Below are 16636 nucleotides of genomic sequence, written 5' to 3'. Positions count from 1 at the left end.
CTTTCCCTAATTGGACAGAAAGCGTAGGTTCAATACTGGGGAAGACATCTGATAGATTGGCATGGCAATAGCATCCTGATTGAATAAATGTATACCCTTCTGTTCTAGAAACCTTGAGCATGAGACCTTCATCTCCTCAGCTTCCAAAACACATTCTCTCCCTCTTCCCATAAGCAGTATCATTCCCTGTTTGAATTCATGAGACATGGTCTTTCTGAGACAAAGCATTGGATTTTAATCTGGGTTCTTTGTATGGCAGCAAAAGTATGTGGCACCGCTAGGGCAAGAGTTGAGTTTGAAAGAACTGGTGCACCTGAAGAACTGCTTTACACATTAGTGGCGACAGATATCATCTAAATGTTGGGAGGTTGGCTGCGTGGGCAGGTTACTACAGACATACAAAGAGATGGATGGTGAGATTGCAATGAGTAATCTCAAACAATTACATTTGGTTGGGCTTGAACATGTTGAGCATCAAATCTTGTGCCAATGTTGGCGAATGCCAAGGCATGCCCTGCCACTTGGACTTCACCTAAATCTGAAACCACAAAAGAACAAGCAACACTTGCCACACGGGAACGAGAGAGCAAAACACGTGTCTCAAGCCGGCAACTGCATGCTGGTGTTGCCTTTTGGGAACACCCAAGATGTAATTGTTTGGGACTGGCACAGAAAGCACTTTTTTTTCCACCCCCATCTCTTGCCTTTGTAGGTGGGGCACACAAGAGCATGCATCTCAACTGCTTCACATCTAAAGGATGAGTCTTACTTAGGCGTGCCTCGCATGCCAGAATGAAACATTGATGTCGTCTTCTCTGATTCGTTGTCTCCTGTCTCTTCTTGTACACTTCCTGTCTCCCAAAAATGACATGGACACTTAACATTTTTTTGTTGACATGTTTGGGCATCTGGGATCTTTTTTACGTTCAGGCTTTTGCATGCTGGTACGGTTGAGGGTTAGCCCTTTTTGTTCCATGATGTGACCCTGTGGGCTTGTGAAGAGATCCTAGGTTTTCCTCTGATCCCAATGCACTGCGACAGTAAGGCAGCCCGTCGGGAAAGGAGTTCAGGCAAAACTTAGGTTGGTAGCTGAGAGACAGGACAACAGCAGAAAACTTGAGCCGTTCCATTCAAAGGGTTCAGCATCCCACTACTGGTTTTCTTAGCTATTATTTCTTGATGGTGTTTTTTAAAATATCCAGGGAAACTGTATTTTCCAAATGAAAAATAAAATTAGCATTTAAAGAGAGAAGAAAAATACTTCATTTACCCTTTTTTAGGAAGGGTCTTCTTCAGTGAGGGAGTTGATAATCAATTAATTAGCCAGACGTTATGGAAAGTTCTGTTTTCTTTGGAGTTGGTCGTCTTAGCATTGGTGATACCTTTATGTATTGTTTCATTTCTGTTTCAAAGGAAAAAGGGTGTGCACTGAGACTCAGCCATACCGCAAAACCTGTAAATAGTGTTAATCTTTGCAGGCTACTCAGTCTTATTTAGTGTTTTGTTAGCTTAATGTCTTGTACTTCACCCATAGAAAAGGCGGGGGGGAAAAGCCAACATCCTCATTTTTCTCCTGAGTTATGTAAGAGCCTCACTCTTAATTCTTGATTGCCGGGGAAGTGTGGGAGCTTGAAGCTGTGGTGACTGAATACATTTGGAATGTAATTGTCGCATCTGGAGAAGGGGAAAGGATCCTTATTTTTTATCTCGACTGCCCATTTATATTCTCATACATAGAATATGAGCCTGTGCACCTAGCTGGTAGTCATCCTGTCCTTGGTAGGGAGAAAGGGTCAAAATTGCCCTGTTCTGAATTTTATTTAAAAACTGAATGAAATAAATTGAATAAAAATAAAACCGAAGTCATCTAAAAATTTTGATTAAAAAATTTATTATAAGCTCTGTCTGGGTTGACATTGGCTCCTGCTTTGGTTTGTATATCTTGGTGGTTTTTGGCTCTGCAGCTCTGAAACAGTGACTTTGCAGCTGGAAATCTTAGCAATTGATGTGTGCGAGCCAGAAAAAATTTATATTGGAGGCTTGCCGAAGCAGCTGTCCCGTTGATATCCTGCAGCACAAATGTGAGGACTGCTGTTTTTCAGGCTATAGTCTGTACAGTCATTTCCCTTCTGTGCATTCTTGTCCCAGTAATTCCCGTCACCTCTGCTGTTTCTCCTTCAGAGCAGCAAACGTCACTGCCCCAATGGGCAGAGCTGATCTGCTTTCCCACTGTTCTTGCCAGAAAGCTACATGTACACTTATGCTGCAGGGGTGATGCTGATTAAGCAAGCTGGCTTTCCCCTGTCTTTGGGAAGAAGAGCAACGATGTACGTGATGAAGAAACCCTCGAGAAACGTCTTCACAGCAGCGCCACTGACATGCAGAGCTGATCAGGTTGCTTAGAAGCAGAGGATTTTTAAGGGCATCTGAAGCACGGTGTGATTTAAGACTTGCAGACCAGTCATTTAGGGGGTGTAGGACAGGAGTTAGCTAGAATAAAAGGTGGTGGGAATATTTAGCATACCTTGCAATGAAACAGATGTATGAATGGTAGTTAGCAGGTACCTAATGATATGCTGGCTATCTCTGCCTATTGCTGCCCTCCTAGGAATATATAGTAGCAACAATTGCCCAGGGCCCTTTTAAAGTACATGTGTTGCAGCAAATGCCATAACTGTATCAAACAATCTTTCTGTTATCTAATTTTGGTTGGTAGCATTAAAAGAGAATTTAATCTTCTGTTAAGTCAACCTCCTCCTTCCGCTCCCAAAAATGTCTCTCAAGGGTTGTGTAAGTGGTGGGGAAAATGAAGAGACTTTTCCTTTCCTTTTTTTGTTTTTTAAAGGTGTGTCTGTTCTGTGACTTTACTTCTTTTGCAGCCGTTACACGAAGCTAATCAGCCTGGGGGGTAGGGAAATACATTCTGAGACTGAGAACCAAATTACTTTAATGCTCTGTGATTTATTATAGGGACCCTGATTTTTCATCAGTCTAATGCAATGTCTGGCGTATATTCAGAAAAAAACTTTAAATGATCCGTCTGGCTTTACCATCCCCATGATTAAAAGCCCAGGTTCTGGGTCTCCTTTGAGATGGAGGTAACTTAGTCTCAGCATACCTTTTAACAGACTGTGGCTTTGCAACTCCCCCACATATCTTGGGCTTCTATCTGAAGGAGGATATCTCTCTGACCGGGATGCAAGGATAAGCATCCTACACCAGTGGAACTCCATGGAGTAACAGAGGTTGGTTAATTATACCCCAAGGTCTGAGTAGACTCTGCAAGAGGTAGGGCTTTAGCCATTGCCCACTGGCTAAAGTACTGGGGTAGGAACATTTGCTTGCTTTTGCATGGCAGCCAGCAATTTATATATACACATGCATATAATATTCGCCAAAAACAGAACCTTCTTGCAGGTCTGCATTCTGAACAGCTCGAAGGCAAATAACACAGGTCTCTTCACCTGACTACCACTAGTACTCCCAATTATAACACTAAGAAATCTGGAAACGTGGTTGAGAAGCAACATGCTGCAATTTTTCCAATGCCTGCTCATCCTAATGTGCACCCACCACTGACAGACTACTGGCAGCTATGTGAAGAATGATTAAGGTCCATTTGACACACCCTCCATATTAACAGAAGGGGCTCATCTCGCAGCCAGTGAATGTAATTTCCTGCTTAACAGGGAAGCCCAGAAGGTGATTACAAACAAAGTTTGAAAAGATCCACATCTGTCTCACATAGGAATGCACATGTGATTAGCGGCTGAAAAGCAAATGAGGTATTGGAAGCAAAAGCTAGAAATATTTATGGCAAATAAAAATGTCATGCTATACATTTTAGTCTGCTTGGCAGTAAATCTTTTGGCAGCAAAATTTCCATTTCAGTTGCTTATGGGATCGTTTACTGAATGCCCTCCTCCTAAGCATCTCTGCATTCACTCTTAGTTCACCACTGCTGGCACTGCACTTGTGCTGTCGCTACCCAGTGCTGCTCTTGCTGCTACTGCATTAAGATATGACACATTCAGGTGCTGTTGAGAATTGCAGCATAGCCACAGCTGATTTGTTCTTCCCTGCTGAAATGATCCTATGGGCAATCAACCACATTCAAAAGGCAAATCCAGTGCAATCAGCATGAAGGTTTTAGGGCTCAGATGACTGAGAATTGTTCAGTGTGATGTAAATGGCCCATAATCCAGCCACATCACCAGGATTCTTTGTGAAGTTGAAAATGATGGAATTCTACTTATTGGCATATTTAACACTGCTGGTAAGGCTGTAAAACTGAGGAAACCGCTTTCTCCTTTCCCTGGAACATGCTTCATAGACTTTTAATAGATTTCAGATGTTAGGGCTGGAAGGGATCTTGCAGGATCATTGGGTCCATATCCCTGCTCCAGCCTAAATTTATTCAGACTACATAAGCAGACAAGGTTCTTTGGATAATGTGATATCTGTTATTAGTCCAACTAAATAGTTGGGAAAATTTGTTCTTTGCAAGCTTTTGGGTACAAACACCCTTCTTCAGGCAGAGGGAGAGTCAGAAGAAGGCTGTTTGTACTTGGAAGTTTCAAATAACAGTTTTTCCAATCTAATAAAAGATATCGTATTTGCCCAAACACCCTTCTTCAGGCAGAGGGAAAGTCAAAAGAAGGGTGCTTGTAGCCAAAAGCTTGCAAAGAACAATTTTTCCAGCTATTTAGTTGGTCTAATAAAAGATATCAGATTTACCCAAAGAACTTTGTCTGCCTATGTTCTTAGACCAACATGGCTACAAACGTACACCTTCAGGCTATAATATTTTTTTTTTGCTTGGTTCTCAATATTGATGACTTGCAACTTCTAATTTAGCTGTAAGAATGTCAGAGTGAGAACAGCAATAATTTGCATGCCTTGTTATAATTAGACTACAGGGGTGTTTTTAATCATTTGGTGGTCTGTATTTACTGGATTAGTGCAAACAAATGTCTTAATGGCAGCGATCAGTCATAGTTTGTAACTAGGTTTTCAGATTCCCAGGGATGCCAGGGGATTTGTGGAGTGAAATGTCTGAGCAGACTTTGTGACCTGCCGCATACCAAAGGTTTGCTTAACGGAAACTTACTGCTGAATGTTTAGCCGACTGAGTCAGCAGGCCCTAATTCCTTGTAACTGCTCCTGCCAGCATCCGAACTTCTGCTCGACTATAAAAAGAAGCTCGATTCTGAGAGAGAGATTCCCTTTATTGCCAGAGGAAGCCGCTGTTTTGGTTTAGGGTCTCAATTTATTTTAACGAGCCTGGAGAGCATCAGAAGAAATCTTACACAGATAGAACATCTGATGTTAATAGGCTTATGTGAATGAGTCTCTTATAGGGTGCATGCATTTAAGGGTAAACATGCTTTCATCAAGAAAAGTGATAGGCGCCAATCTTGTGCACATTAAAGTTCACAATGGAAAAAGTCTTGACTGCACCAGGCTGTCCAGAACTTACTTGAGTGATTTTGATAACCCTTGTCCAAAAACTAGGTTTTAAAAAAAATTTTTTCAAAAATTTTTTACTGCATAGGTTTTCTGCCCATGTGAGAAACTGTCCCGCATCTCCATACACTAAACATGGTCGAATTATGAATTCATCTTGGGGATAAATTTATTTTTTGCAATTTGTAATTGCCACGTATTGTGGTGTACTGTGAGGATATATGCCAGACTTCCTACACAGCTGGGCATTAAAAAATAATTAAATTGTACACTGGTATTGTTAGTATCCAGCCATGCACTACCAGGTCTGTTTAGGAAGATAAAGATTTTGTCCTGAAGGGCTTTCCTTGTAAAAAGACAGTTGTCTCTGGTTGATCAATGGAAAGAGACCACAGTAGTCTGTCTAGGTAACTAGAAGAACTGAGAGCTAAAGCTAATATACTGTTAGTGTCTGGGTTGCAATGGCTGCAAGATAAGCTTTAGCAAATTGAGCAAAGCAATAGATGCATATTTCTGCAATTTTGGGGAGGAAGGAGGCAAGATTTTTATTGCTAGATTGCCTAGTATTGACCTCAAGGTGGAGCAATGGTCCAGGGTTTATAAAATCTTAGACTTGTTTTCTTTCTCCTTCCTGACAATCAAAGAAATGCAGTTAATTTTTTTTTATACCTGATTCTTAGTAGGGAAAATCAGAATGCTTTGAAAAGACTAGGAACTTAAGACAGATGAACGGGACTAACAAAAAAAATACCTTTACACAAATTCTGATCTGTTGAAGTAAAAATAGCATGCTTAAGTTATGTTATAGACCTTGGAAAGTTATTGGCAGACATATAGGGGCTTCAAAATAACACTGTTTGCATCGAAAACGGAATAAAGGGGACTCTGGAAAAGCAGGGAGGAACATAAATGATCCTACAAAGCTGCCTAGTTGAGTTTATAATTTTCTGATTTTTATGCTGTACATCTCATTCTGTACCATAGAGATTATATCTGGCCCTCTTTAATGCTCTAGAAAAATGAGGAGCCTTCAAACAGCTTTTAAACAGCTGATGGCATTGAGACCCCACAGTATAAATCTTTCCACCTCAGAGGCTCCTTGACATCCTTCCATCTTCTCTTCTTGCCTCTATTTTTGTTTAGCTGACTGTATTTGCTTTCCATGGCTTGTGGCACTTCATAGCAGATCTCAAATGTGGGAAGTTGCTCCTGCTCTTGGATTGGGTTGTGGTTTGAAAGGGCAACTCTAGAAATACTTGTTGAATTTCTTCATGTGCATATTTATACTTGGGGTCATTTATCTGAAATGGGCCTTATTCAAGAGCATTGGCATATATTTAAAATAGTGGCTGGTAAGAGAGTACTTTGAGCAGCTAAGCAATTTTTTGGGGGTATGAATCTGTTCCCATGGTCTCCGTATTTTTTCATATGCAGTGAATAATGACGTTTAGACCACTTTTCCCATCCTCTTGGGTAGACCAATAATCAATTACCAGTTTCACTTGTTCCATGCCTGAGAAGCTGGGTTTTCAGTTACAAGAACACTATGGAATAGATGACATCTTTCATGAGAAGGCCCTTGCTTTGCTTTTTCACAAATATACGATATGAGCTTCTGCTTGGGCCTGGAACAAGAGAACTTCCCTAATGTTCTTATTGTACCTCTTTCACATGACAATGAAAGGGGCTGCGTTGTTCATACGTAGAGCATACAAGGACACCCGTGCAGGATATTTTACTCTGATATGACTAAAATACACCTAGAGGCATTTGAAGATGCTTTCTTGCATGAGGTGTATAATTAGTCTGTGGAATTCAGGAGTCCAAATACAGAAGTGGTAAAATTACTGAATTGGATAGTTAGGAAGAGCTTCATCCTATTCCTGTTCCAGTGAAAGTGTCCTATTTTTATACAAGTCCAGATGCTATGTGCTAAGAATGGGAATGGTGATGGCAGCAGTTAGATTAAATTTAGTTTGATTGGTTGAAAAAGGGTTGTGGGTTTTGTGCGCGTGCAAGGAACAGCCTGGACAGACCCTTTCACGTATAGTCCCTGTAGAATCTTTTTGTAAGTGTTAAATCTTGTGTTTGGAATTGAGATTTTTGGTAGTGTTTAATCCCTACCTGCAATTTTTTTTCTTTCAGATGGGAGGAGGAGCTGGCAAAACGAATGAATCTGGAGTCTATGGTAGAAACCCTGCAAGAGGTAGGTTCTGAGTAGAATCTGGATTTACTTTTGGCATCCATCATCCCTCTGATTTCTCAGACTAAAGTATTTTGTGGTAGCCATTTTGTTTTCCCACCGTTTTAATCTGGTTACCAAATTTATATTTTTGGTTGGGATTTAATTAAATGTTGAAACCAGCAGTCTCAAACCATTGCTGAAAGTATCTTCTGCTAGATGGAGTTGCTAATACGTGAAGCTGTAGGGTGCCCAACATTGACTCTTGAGTCTGAAGCAGGAGGAATGCCTCTGTCTGGCTCATATGTTTAATTTTCAACATGTATAGTAAATAGGAACGTTAATCCTCTGTCATCTCTTCTGTGGAAGGCAATCTCTAATTTAATTGAAAAAGGAAAGAGAGATTTTTTGGTGAGCTCAGATATAGCAGTTCAAGTCATTAGCTTGTCATTGTTGTAGTCCTTTATGAATAAATAAATAATGAATTATTTGGATGTTTCCCCTCCTATATAGGAAGTTTCTAGTGTAATCATATGAATGTCAGGGAAATCTTGTGATATCACCTGTGTGACTCTGGTCCGAATAGCACTTTAGACCGGGCCTGAAATTATGCTCATTCAAGCTCCTTTCCCCATCTGAGTCGTTTTGTTGCTGTGACTGGCATTTGTGGCCATGCCCTCCCATGCTGTTCTTCACCGGTGTAAAGCTAAGTCGTTCAGTGAATGCTACTTGATCTTTTTAGCTGTTTGCTGTCTTTTTCTCATAGGAGGCACAAGAAGCTGAAGCTATCCAGGAAGAGCTGAATGAAAAGATTGAGAGGCTGAAAGCAGAGCTGGTTGTCTTTAAGGGTCTGATGAGTGATGTAAGTACCCTGGAAAGCAGAGTGGCCCATCCCCACCCGCCTTTTGTGAAATTTTTATCTGTATCATGCAAATGCCTTCATTCATAAAAAAAGGTTATGGTTTTAGTGAGTGCTGCTTTGCAGTTTAGTATTATGGCTGCCTTTATGATCTAATGCATCAGACAGATCACCCTTCCCCCTGCTTCCTGTCTGGTCTGTGTAGAGATGCATTAACTTGCTGCTTAGCCGGTAACCCTGACTTCCCCACCCCCTTCCCAACAGCTAGCAGTGCTGACATTCAAACTTGCAGCCTCTGGAAGGATGTAGCTGAGAATCCTCATGCTTTTAGGGTAAAAAGTTCAGCCACCATGTAGCCACCAGTATGTTTTATAATGGAGGGAAATTTTGATCTGAGTCATATAGTTATTGTCAGAAAGGAAAACTAAAATGGTGCTCAACTCTATCATTATGACAGATTCCATAGAAACTGAGCTAGCTTAACGGTGCCGTCAGTTCAGACATGGCTGTTTACACTGCAGCTGCCTCCTTTTTAACTAGCTACTTCCCTGGAGCTTTTCCTTCCATCTCCATTTAGCTGAATTCCTCTCAGATCAGTGGGATCTGTTGATGTCATGATTGGTCATCTTGAGAATTTTATCTGACAGTCTGGAGAGAGTCATAGTACATGGTGTCTGTGTGTCGGGTTAGTGGGTAAAGCACGTGATACCACTCTTCACTTGGCTTCGTTAGGACTGAAGTGCTGCTGATAGCAGCAGTGTAGCCAAGATGCTTCAGTAGCTAAAATCCTTCATGGTACGTACCTAGCTGGTACTTTAATAAAAAACCTTTATTCCCCACCTTCCCTTGTCTGATGTGTACTTGCACAATCTGCTCTCTGAAGTCAGATGCGTTCTCTTGGGGCTAATAGGCTTGATCATAGAAAATAATCAGTGATTTAGCTTTCTTCTCTCTGGGTGGTTAATTAACTTGTTGGGCTAAATGCAGTGTGAAGGGCAGCAGTTTGTTGGAGCTGCATCTTTTCTTCCCTAACTTTTCACTGAGGAAGAAATGCTGCTCTGACTGCACACTCCGGGTGGCAGTAAATACAGATCGTGCAATGTCCTTGAGTACATAAAAGAACAACTGCTTTCCCTAGGCTTTCTGAGCTCTCCGAGTTGGATCTGGACCAACCTGTGGAAGGCATTAATTAAGTGCGTTTGAAAGCTGCTATGCAGATATGTAGAACAAAAGGAATTTAAATGACTTGCAGCTGATGAGTTAACAGGACAATAACAATACACTGATGCAAATCATCTTTACCAAAACTGCCTTTCCTCAAACACTTTCCCCCCCACACTTTTATATAGATTTTTCCTTGAAACCATGTGTTTTGATTATTTCCATCCCCCTCCCCAAGACTACAGCAGTTGTCACCTAGTCAGCCTATTCTGTTTTAGGGAAGGACTACCCTAGATGAGGAAAATCTATTTTAAAAAAAAAAAATTTTTTTCTGGCTTGATTAACAAAAGTCTTTAACTTGGGAAGTAAATTGAACAATTCAAAGGTAATGTTTACCTTTGAAAGAGGTCTTCCCCAAATATTTTGTCAAAGGAGGGACCGTAACTTGCCATCAGGCCTGTTTTTTTTTTTACTAGGCAATCAAATATTATCTAAGCCAGAAAACTGCCTCACATGACATCATCAATAAACCTATGGGAAAGAAGGGAAATGGCTATTAGAAGCAACAGCCATAATTCCTCAACATGCAGCTCTGCATTGTCATACAATGTTTAGCTGGGATGGTTATGGTCTTAGGTACTGCAAGAAGTCTGATGTTTGTAGACCCAGCCTTTGTTTAATTTTTTATTGCATCTATGAGGTTGCTGCATATTTTGTTAGATTCTACTTCAAATGCGACTTTTCTTTTACAGCAAACTGCTCTTTTTCTAGCTTTTGGAGTGGGGAAATGATGAAGGTCTCAAGTCCTTGGATTTCAATCTTCTCTTGATCAATCTGTATTTTTTCCCTTTTCTTATACTAGCTTAAACTTGCCCATAAAAGATTTTTTACTTTTGGCAGATGTAAGATTTTTTGGGGGGTGGGGGTAGGTTTCTTACTAGCCAGTTCCTTCTCTAATACTTGCGTTCATTGGAATCCAGTTGGAAAGTGTTAATTCCAGTAGCTGATTTGTCTAATATGTTAGACTACCCATGTGCTGCCTTTCCCTGGAGAAGAAGCTTTAATGTGGTATGAGAATGTGTTCTGGGGTTACAGAGATACTATGGGGTATCTCTCTTCTCTCCTGAACTGTATGACAATAGAAGATAATTCACTGCTGTCCTTCCTGCAGCCCATGACAGACCTGGACACAAAGATCCAAGAAAAGGCCATGAAGGTGGACATGGACATCTGCCGGCGAATCGATATCACAGCCAAGCTGTGCGATGTAGCACAGCAGCGCAACTCTGAAGACGTTTCCAAGATATTCCAGGTGATTAGGCCCTGAATGTTTCCTAGGGCAGGACAGGATGGCAGTAGGAGGGGGAAAGGCAGGGGAGGAGTGTTGGAGGAGTTTGATTCAGCTCAAACTTCATCCAACTTCCTCTACTCATTTTCTTTTTATTCTTCATGATTCTCCAGTTGTAGCTCTGATCCACATATATGGCTGCAGAATTAAGACTGCAGTGTTTATGGGAAGTCTTCAAAAGAAGTCTCAGAAAGGCCCATGAAACATGCTATTAAAGGGTGGTGGAAGGCAGTGACTGTAGGCAGAAGCATCATGGGACTCCAGATGTGCCCATCAAATTTTGTTCTCTTCACAGATGAGACCTGCACATGCCTCCTGTGGTCTGAAAGTCAAACTCTCTTATTTCTGGTTCATGCACCGTGACTAGAAATAACATTTCTGTGATTGATACTTAGCCAATAGATAGAATTACCATATGTAAGTGAGAATAGAAAGTCCAGCTCACTTTCCCATAGCTTTAATGGCTCTGTAGCTCAACAGGAGAAAAGTCATAATTTAATTTGCTCCAAAAGTGAGCAGTTTTAGCTCAAAACACACACTGAAGAGCAGAACAGTGCCTCTTAACACAGTCGGTCTTCTGATTGATTAATCTTCCTTCTAATTTACCTTAAAACGTCTCTCATTCAAACCTATGTGTTCTGCTGTGGCTAGGGTTCTGTTCAGATACATACAGACAGTCTCTGCTTCTCTTGACCGTTCAACTTAGCTGTGGCTCTACATGTGCTGGGCAGTAAGTTCTCCATGATGCAGTCAACTATTTAGCGTGCATTTAAATGCATACTTAAACACACACACGAGCTCCCATGGCTTCTTTTTAGCAATCTGGTGAGAAATGGATTCAAATGATCATCTTGTTAAAGAAAATTTTGCTCCACTTATGCTAAATTATACTACTTTTTTTTTCTAGAGAGAGACTTTCTCTCTCCGATTTTGCAAAGGGCAAAGCTGCCTATTTCTCTAAATTGAGCCTGAAATGTTGATTGAGCATACAGTGGTTAAAATGACCTGTGCAAAGAGCAGCACCAGATCTGAAGTGTTCAGTTATCTGTTAGTGAAAATCAGAGTAGGTTGGGAACTTAGTGTCTGCTGTGTGTGCAACTACCTGGCAACCTCTCAAGGCATTCATGAATATCGGTTTGAGATTGAGACCCTCAGATAAAAGAAAGATCCTTCACTTTGCCAGGGATAGCTTTTTGGTTTTCTTCGCGCACAGTGTTTCTTTGGGTTGCTCAGCATTTCTGTGGTTCGATTCCCACATAACCATTATACTGTCAAACTATACTAGTGGTCTGTGCCTCTGGTGAGGTGGGAGCAGCAAAGGAATCTATTACCTGTGAAGGCATGTTGCATACTCTTGGTGTGAGTGACCAGCTTTAAATTTCCTGGGCCTATAATGGTGGTGGCAGAAGAGGAAGAGTGCTCTGTCATTGCTCTTAAGCTTGCTGCTTGGGCACTCTTGCCAGCTTTTGCTTTCACCCTGTATCATTCTAACCTCCGCATGCCCTTTGGTAGATCATACAGTGTTGTCAGTGAATACACTGCGAATGTACGTAGAGCGCCAGCAATTCTGCAGCTTGCTTTGCTCTGTGCCATTTTGAACTGCTTGCTTGTGCTCTACGTTCACCACCTACTAATAGATGCAATTGCTGTCCTTTAATACGTGCAGTCACTCCAGCACCTGAATCACTGGGGACTGGTGGACAGTAACTATATTCCGTCCGACCTAATGCCTCTCCTTTCTTATTTCGGCACCCCTTGGCGCAGCACCTCAGTTGAACCTTCTAGTCACTGCCCTTCTCTCCAATTAAGGTGGCCTCCAAAAAGAAAGAACGCAAGCTCACCTCTGATGATGACCTCTCTGAACAGGATGGAGACAACAGCAGATTCTCAGATGACGAAGTCAGCTGTTCTCTGAACATCACAGATGAAATGAAGCGCATGTTTAATCAGCTGTGAGTATTGTGGAGAGCGTGTGTCTTTAACTTGGGGAAGGGGAGTGTAGGTCGAAGTTGGCCCTCTATTCATCCCCAATATGTTTCTTTAAGCATCGAAAAGAAGCAGTTTTTCATCAAACATGCCATAGAGTAAGCTTAAATTTAACTCTAGTTCTTGGGCCTGGGGGTAAAATTTAAATATATATATATTTTCCCCCTGGTCTTCCCTGCTTTACCTTTTTGTCTTGCTTATCTCTACCTATTTACATTTTCACTGGCATCCTACCACACTTTTAGCGTCTCTCATTCCTTGGAGTCTCAGGTCAGCAGAGACTCCCTGTGCCTGAAAAAGGGTGACTGCGCCCGAAAGCTTGCTAAGAACTTCTTTCCAACTACTCATTTGGTCTAATAAAAGATATCACATCTACCCAAAGAACCTGGCCTGCCTATGTCCTTAGACCAACATGGCTACAACCAAAAACCCAACAAATAAAAGACACTAAATAATGTATTTGCACTGTCCTATGAAGGGAGTGAGGGGGGGGAAGAGGCAGAATGGAAGGAGGTATAAAAAATGAAATTAAATCACTGTAATTGCTCTATTTGTTGTTTTAAAAAATATTGGGCAATGAAGAAATATGAAGCTTTTGCCCTTGTTTACATCTGTCTGGCTAAATGTCAGATTTCCAGACTTTGGGGAAGAGCCTCTCCTTGCTTTGTCTACTTAGTTGGATATGAGATTTTTATTTATGCCCTTAAAATCTTTTTACTTAGAGCTCAGTTCAGAATGAATAAAGAATTTCTGTAGGAGAGTTTGGTATTAACTTTAGTCAAGGGAAAGGCAAGCACTAATATAGAGGAGCTCATGATTGAGGAGCTTACAGTCTCCATCTCCAGGATTGCTAGTTATAGGTCTTTTAAGGACAGGAAGTAGCATATGAAAAAGTATACTATACCAGCTTAAAAGAATGAAATGTTTGTACCAACTGCAGAGGAATTTTTTCACTGTAGAGGTTTGGGCAGGTTCTGTAGAGCTGAAAGATCTGGGTGCTTTTAACTTAGGAACTGCCTGTTTTCTTATACCTCAGGGCTATTGCAGCATGGGATGGTGGGGTTCAGAAGTCCTATGCTCTTGCTCAGAGTAGCTCCATTTAAAGCCAACTAGCTGTTCTGCATTTACACCAGCTTAAGCAAGAAAACTGGGATCTCATTTATGTGGTGAAATGCCTTCTCTAGCGTTTTCCTAATTAGCAGGTCTTCCCAGTCTCTGGAGCATATACATTCCCTCTAATGGACAGTCTGTTTTTCACTTGTGCCGTTAATCTGAAGATCCTTGGGTGTAAGACTAATTCATCTTCACTGTCTCTCTCCTATCTTGTCCTACACATGCCATTGCCCTGCTCATGTGTGCCTGCTACTTTTGTTTCCTGTGAATTACCAACACGATCGTTTGTAATTTATAGCTTCATTATTAAGATGCCACAGACTTCATACAATGACTGTTTTTATAAATGCAAGTTTAATAAGCGAGAACTCCAGTATCAACAGCACCTGCTAGAAATCCTACCACTGATGTCAAATGTGGTTGACCTATATGACACAGCATTCATAGGATTACCCCAAAAAACCCTTTATAAAATAAACATTGAGGAGAAGCAGATTGATATGTGCTTGGTTCTTAATGGATTTGTGAGATGGAAGAGTCTTGATTTATAGACCTCCAAGCAGCCCAGCTTATACCAACAGCAGAAAAGAAAATAACGTTTGTATTTTGAGTCCTAATGAATGCAGAACATCATTAAAGTGGTGGCTAGTGAAAGGCCTTATGTAGTCAAATAAAACAAACAACTATTTTTTGAACAATGTGTCCAGCTGAAGTAAGCAGCGGTTTAAATTGGGAGGTAGCTATCCTTTCAAACAGTGAGAGCTCTTCTAGTGAAAAGAACTGATTGAAGAGATTGAATTGGGAAGGGCGGGAGTACAAAAGTACAAGTTTTAAAAATCAGCTAGACGAGTGACGAATATAAATACTTTCTCCGCCTCCCCTCCTCTTGCCAAGTTCTTTAAACTCTTCATAAGACAAAGTGTTGGACTCGGCTTCCGGCTTGAGATATTATCTACTTAAAAGGAAATGAACTCAGGAAACAAAAATGTGTCTGTAAGCCTGAAACTACGTAGAATATAAAAGGGTCTCGTTCTATTAGTAATCTCAAGCATTTTTCTCAGACTGTACTTCTAACAAGGAAAAGAAAGTAGCTAGAGTAGGATTACAATTCTGCTGCTGTTCAAAGCTTGAGAATCTCAAGTGCTTAGTTTATAACTGATTTCTGTAGCAGCTGACCCGTTTAAAGGGACTCAGACACATTTATATTGTTGGAGACCATTTTTCCCATGTATTATTAAAAAAATATATATATTGCTCAATATCACAAATTAATACTGACCTGAACGCTAAACAAGTATAGATTTTTATGCTCTGCTGTTTCTCTGTGTTGTTAAACAATAGGAACCAATGGTGACAGTTTTAATTTGTTCATAGCTAGATTCTTCTTTGCAGCTACAATGCTCAGTTTGCAGGGAAACTTTTATGTAACACCTTTCCATTTGATAGTAAAAAAAAAAAAAAAAAAAAAAAAATTTAAAGGAACTTGCTCTTGGCTTTGTTTTCATTCATTTCTAAACTTCCAAAAAACTGCTTTGCTAGGGTCAACATTTCCTCCTGTATGAAGTGAATCATTTTCAAATGTTCTTGTGGTTTTCAAGCTGTTCTGCGCTAGAACGGTAAACTTCTAGCACCATCTGGAGGCTAAATCTGGAACGGTCTGTTTTAAACTAAAGCGATGTTGATAAGATTCCTGTGCTCTGCTGCAGGGTGGCGAGAAGCCTAAGTGTCAGTGTCTTGCAGACAATGGCAAGTCTCTTCTAATAACTTTTACATTTTTTAGCCCTTGCTTTGCTGTGTTTGTTAATTCAATTTCCTAAGCACCACTTTTTTGGAAGGTGGTTCCAAAGACTCACCCCCCCCTGCCAAAAAAACCAAAACAAAACAAAAACAAAAAAAACCAACCCAGGATTTGAGCGAGTTCTTACCCAACTACTTAATGCTGCTATTTCCATAGGCGTGAGACATTTGACTTCGATGATGACTGTGACAGTTTAACGTGGGAGGAGAATGAGGAAACCCTGCTGCTTTGGGAAGACTTCACAAATTGCAATCCTTCAATTGACCTCCAAGGAGAGGTGAGTTTAGATCTATTTTCCCTTGTTTAACAACATCCTCTTAAAGTTGATGGGTCACTTCAGCCTTTACTTGGCTGTTGTTTGCCCAGCAGACTTACTTTTCTTTCCAGTCCTTTGGGTTGTTTCCAATACTGATCTTCTCTTCAGTTTTGTCTCAAAACTTAAATATCACATTAAAATTATGCAAAGCCAGTGTCAACTAAAACAGTGGCTCCCAACCTTTCTAGACTGGACCAGAAGTGACCACGGACCTGCAAACTGCGGACCAGCATACTGCAGACTGGAAGTGACCGACAGCCGACCCTTTTTTATATTGAGGATAACAAAGGGTTGGCTGCTGGTCCGCAGTATGCCGGTCACTTCTGGACATGTGGTTCGGCAGCCAACCCTTTGCAGCCCGGTACCAGGCCGTGGCCCAGGGGTTGGGAACCTTTGAACTAAAACAA

At 41.0% G+C, this 16636-nt stretch overlaps 1 protein-coding gene across 1 annotated transcript in view; it reads left to right on the top strand.

Moving 5' to 3' along the window:
- Window positions 1-16636, top strand: part of IFFO2 (intermediate filament family orphan 2) — a gene marked incomplete at its 5' end in the record, with an annotated part of 56449 nt that overhangs the window by 28262 nt on the left and 11551 nt on the right. Inside the window, 5 exons of the mRNA XM_006031492.3 lie at window positions 7612-7672; window positions 8415-8510; window positions 10840-10980; window positions 12826-12968; window positions 16070-16190. Of these exons, the coding sequence (XP_006031554.1) occupies window positions 7612-7672; window positions 8415-8510; window positions 10840-10980; window positions 12826-12968; window positions 16070-16190 (562 nt within the window). The remainder of the gene's footprint in view (window positions 1-7611; window positions 7673-8414; window positions 8511-10839; window positions 10981-12825; window positions 12969-16069; window positions 16191-16636) is intronic.

The sequence above is a fragment of the Alligator sinensis genome, unplaced genomic scaffold, assembly GCF_000455745.1.
Source record: "Alligator sinensis unplaced genomic scaffold, ASM45574v1 scaffold1719_1, whole genome shotgun sequence".
Lineage (NCBI taxonomy): Eukaryota > Metazoa > Chordata > Crocodylia > Alligatoridae > Alligator > Alligator sinensis.
The sequence above is the reverse complement of the archived record's forward strand: the minus strand, read 5'-3'. Positions and strand labels throughout refer to the sequence as shown.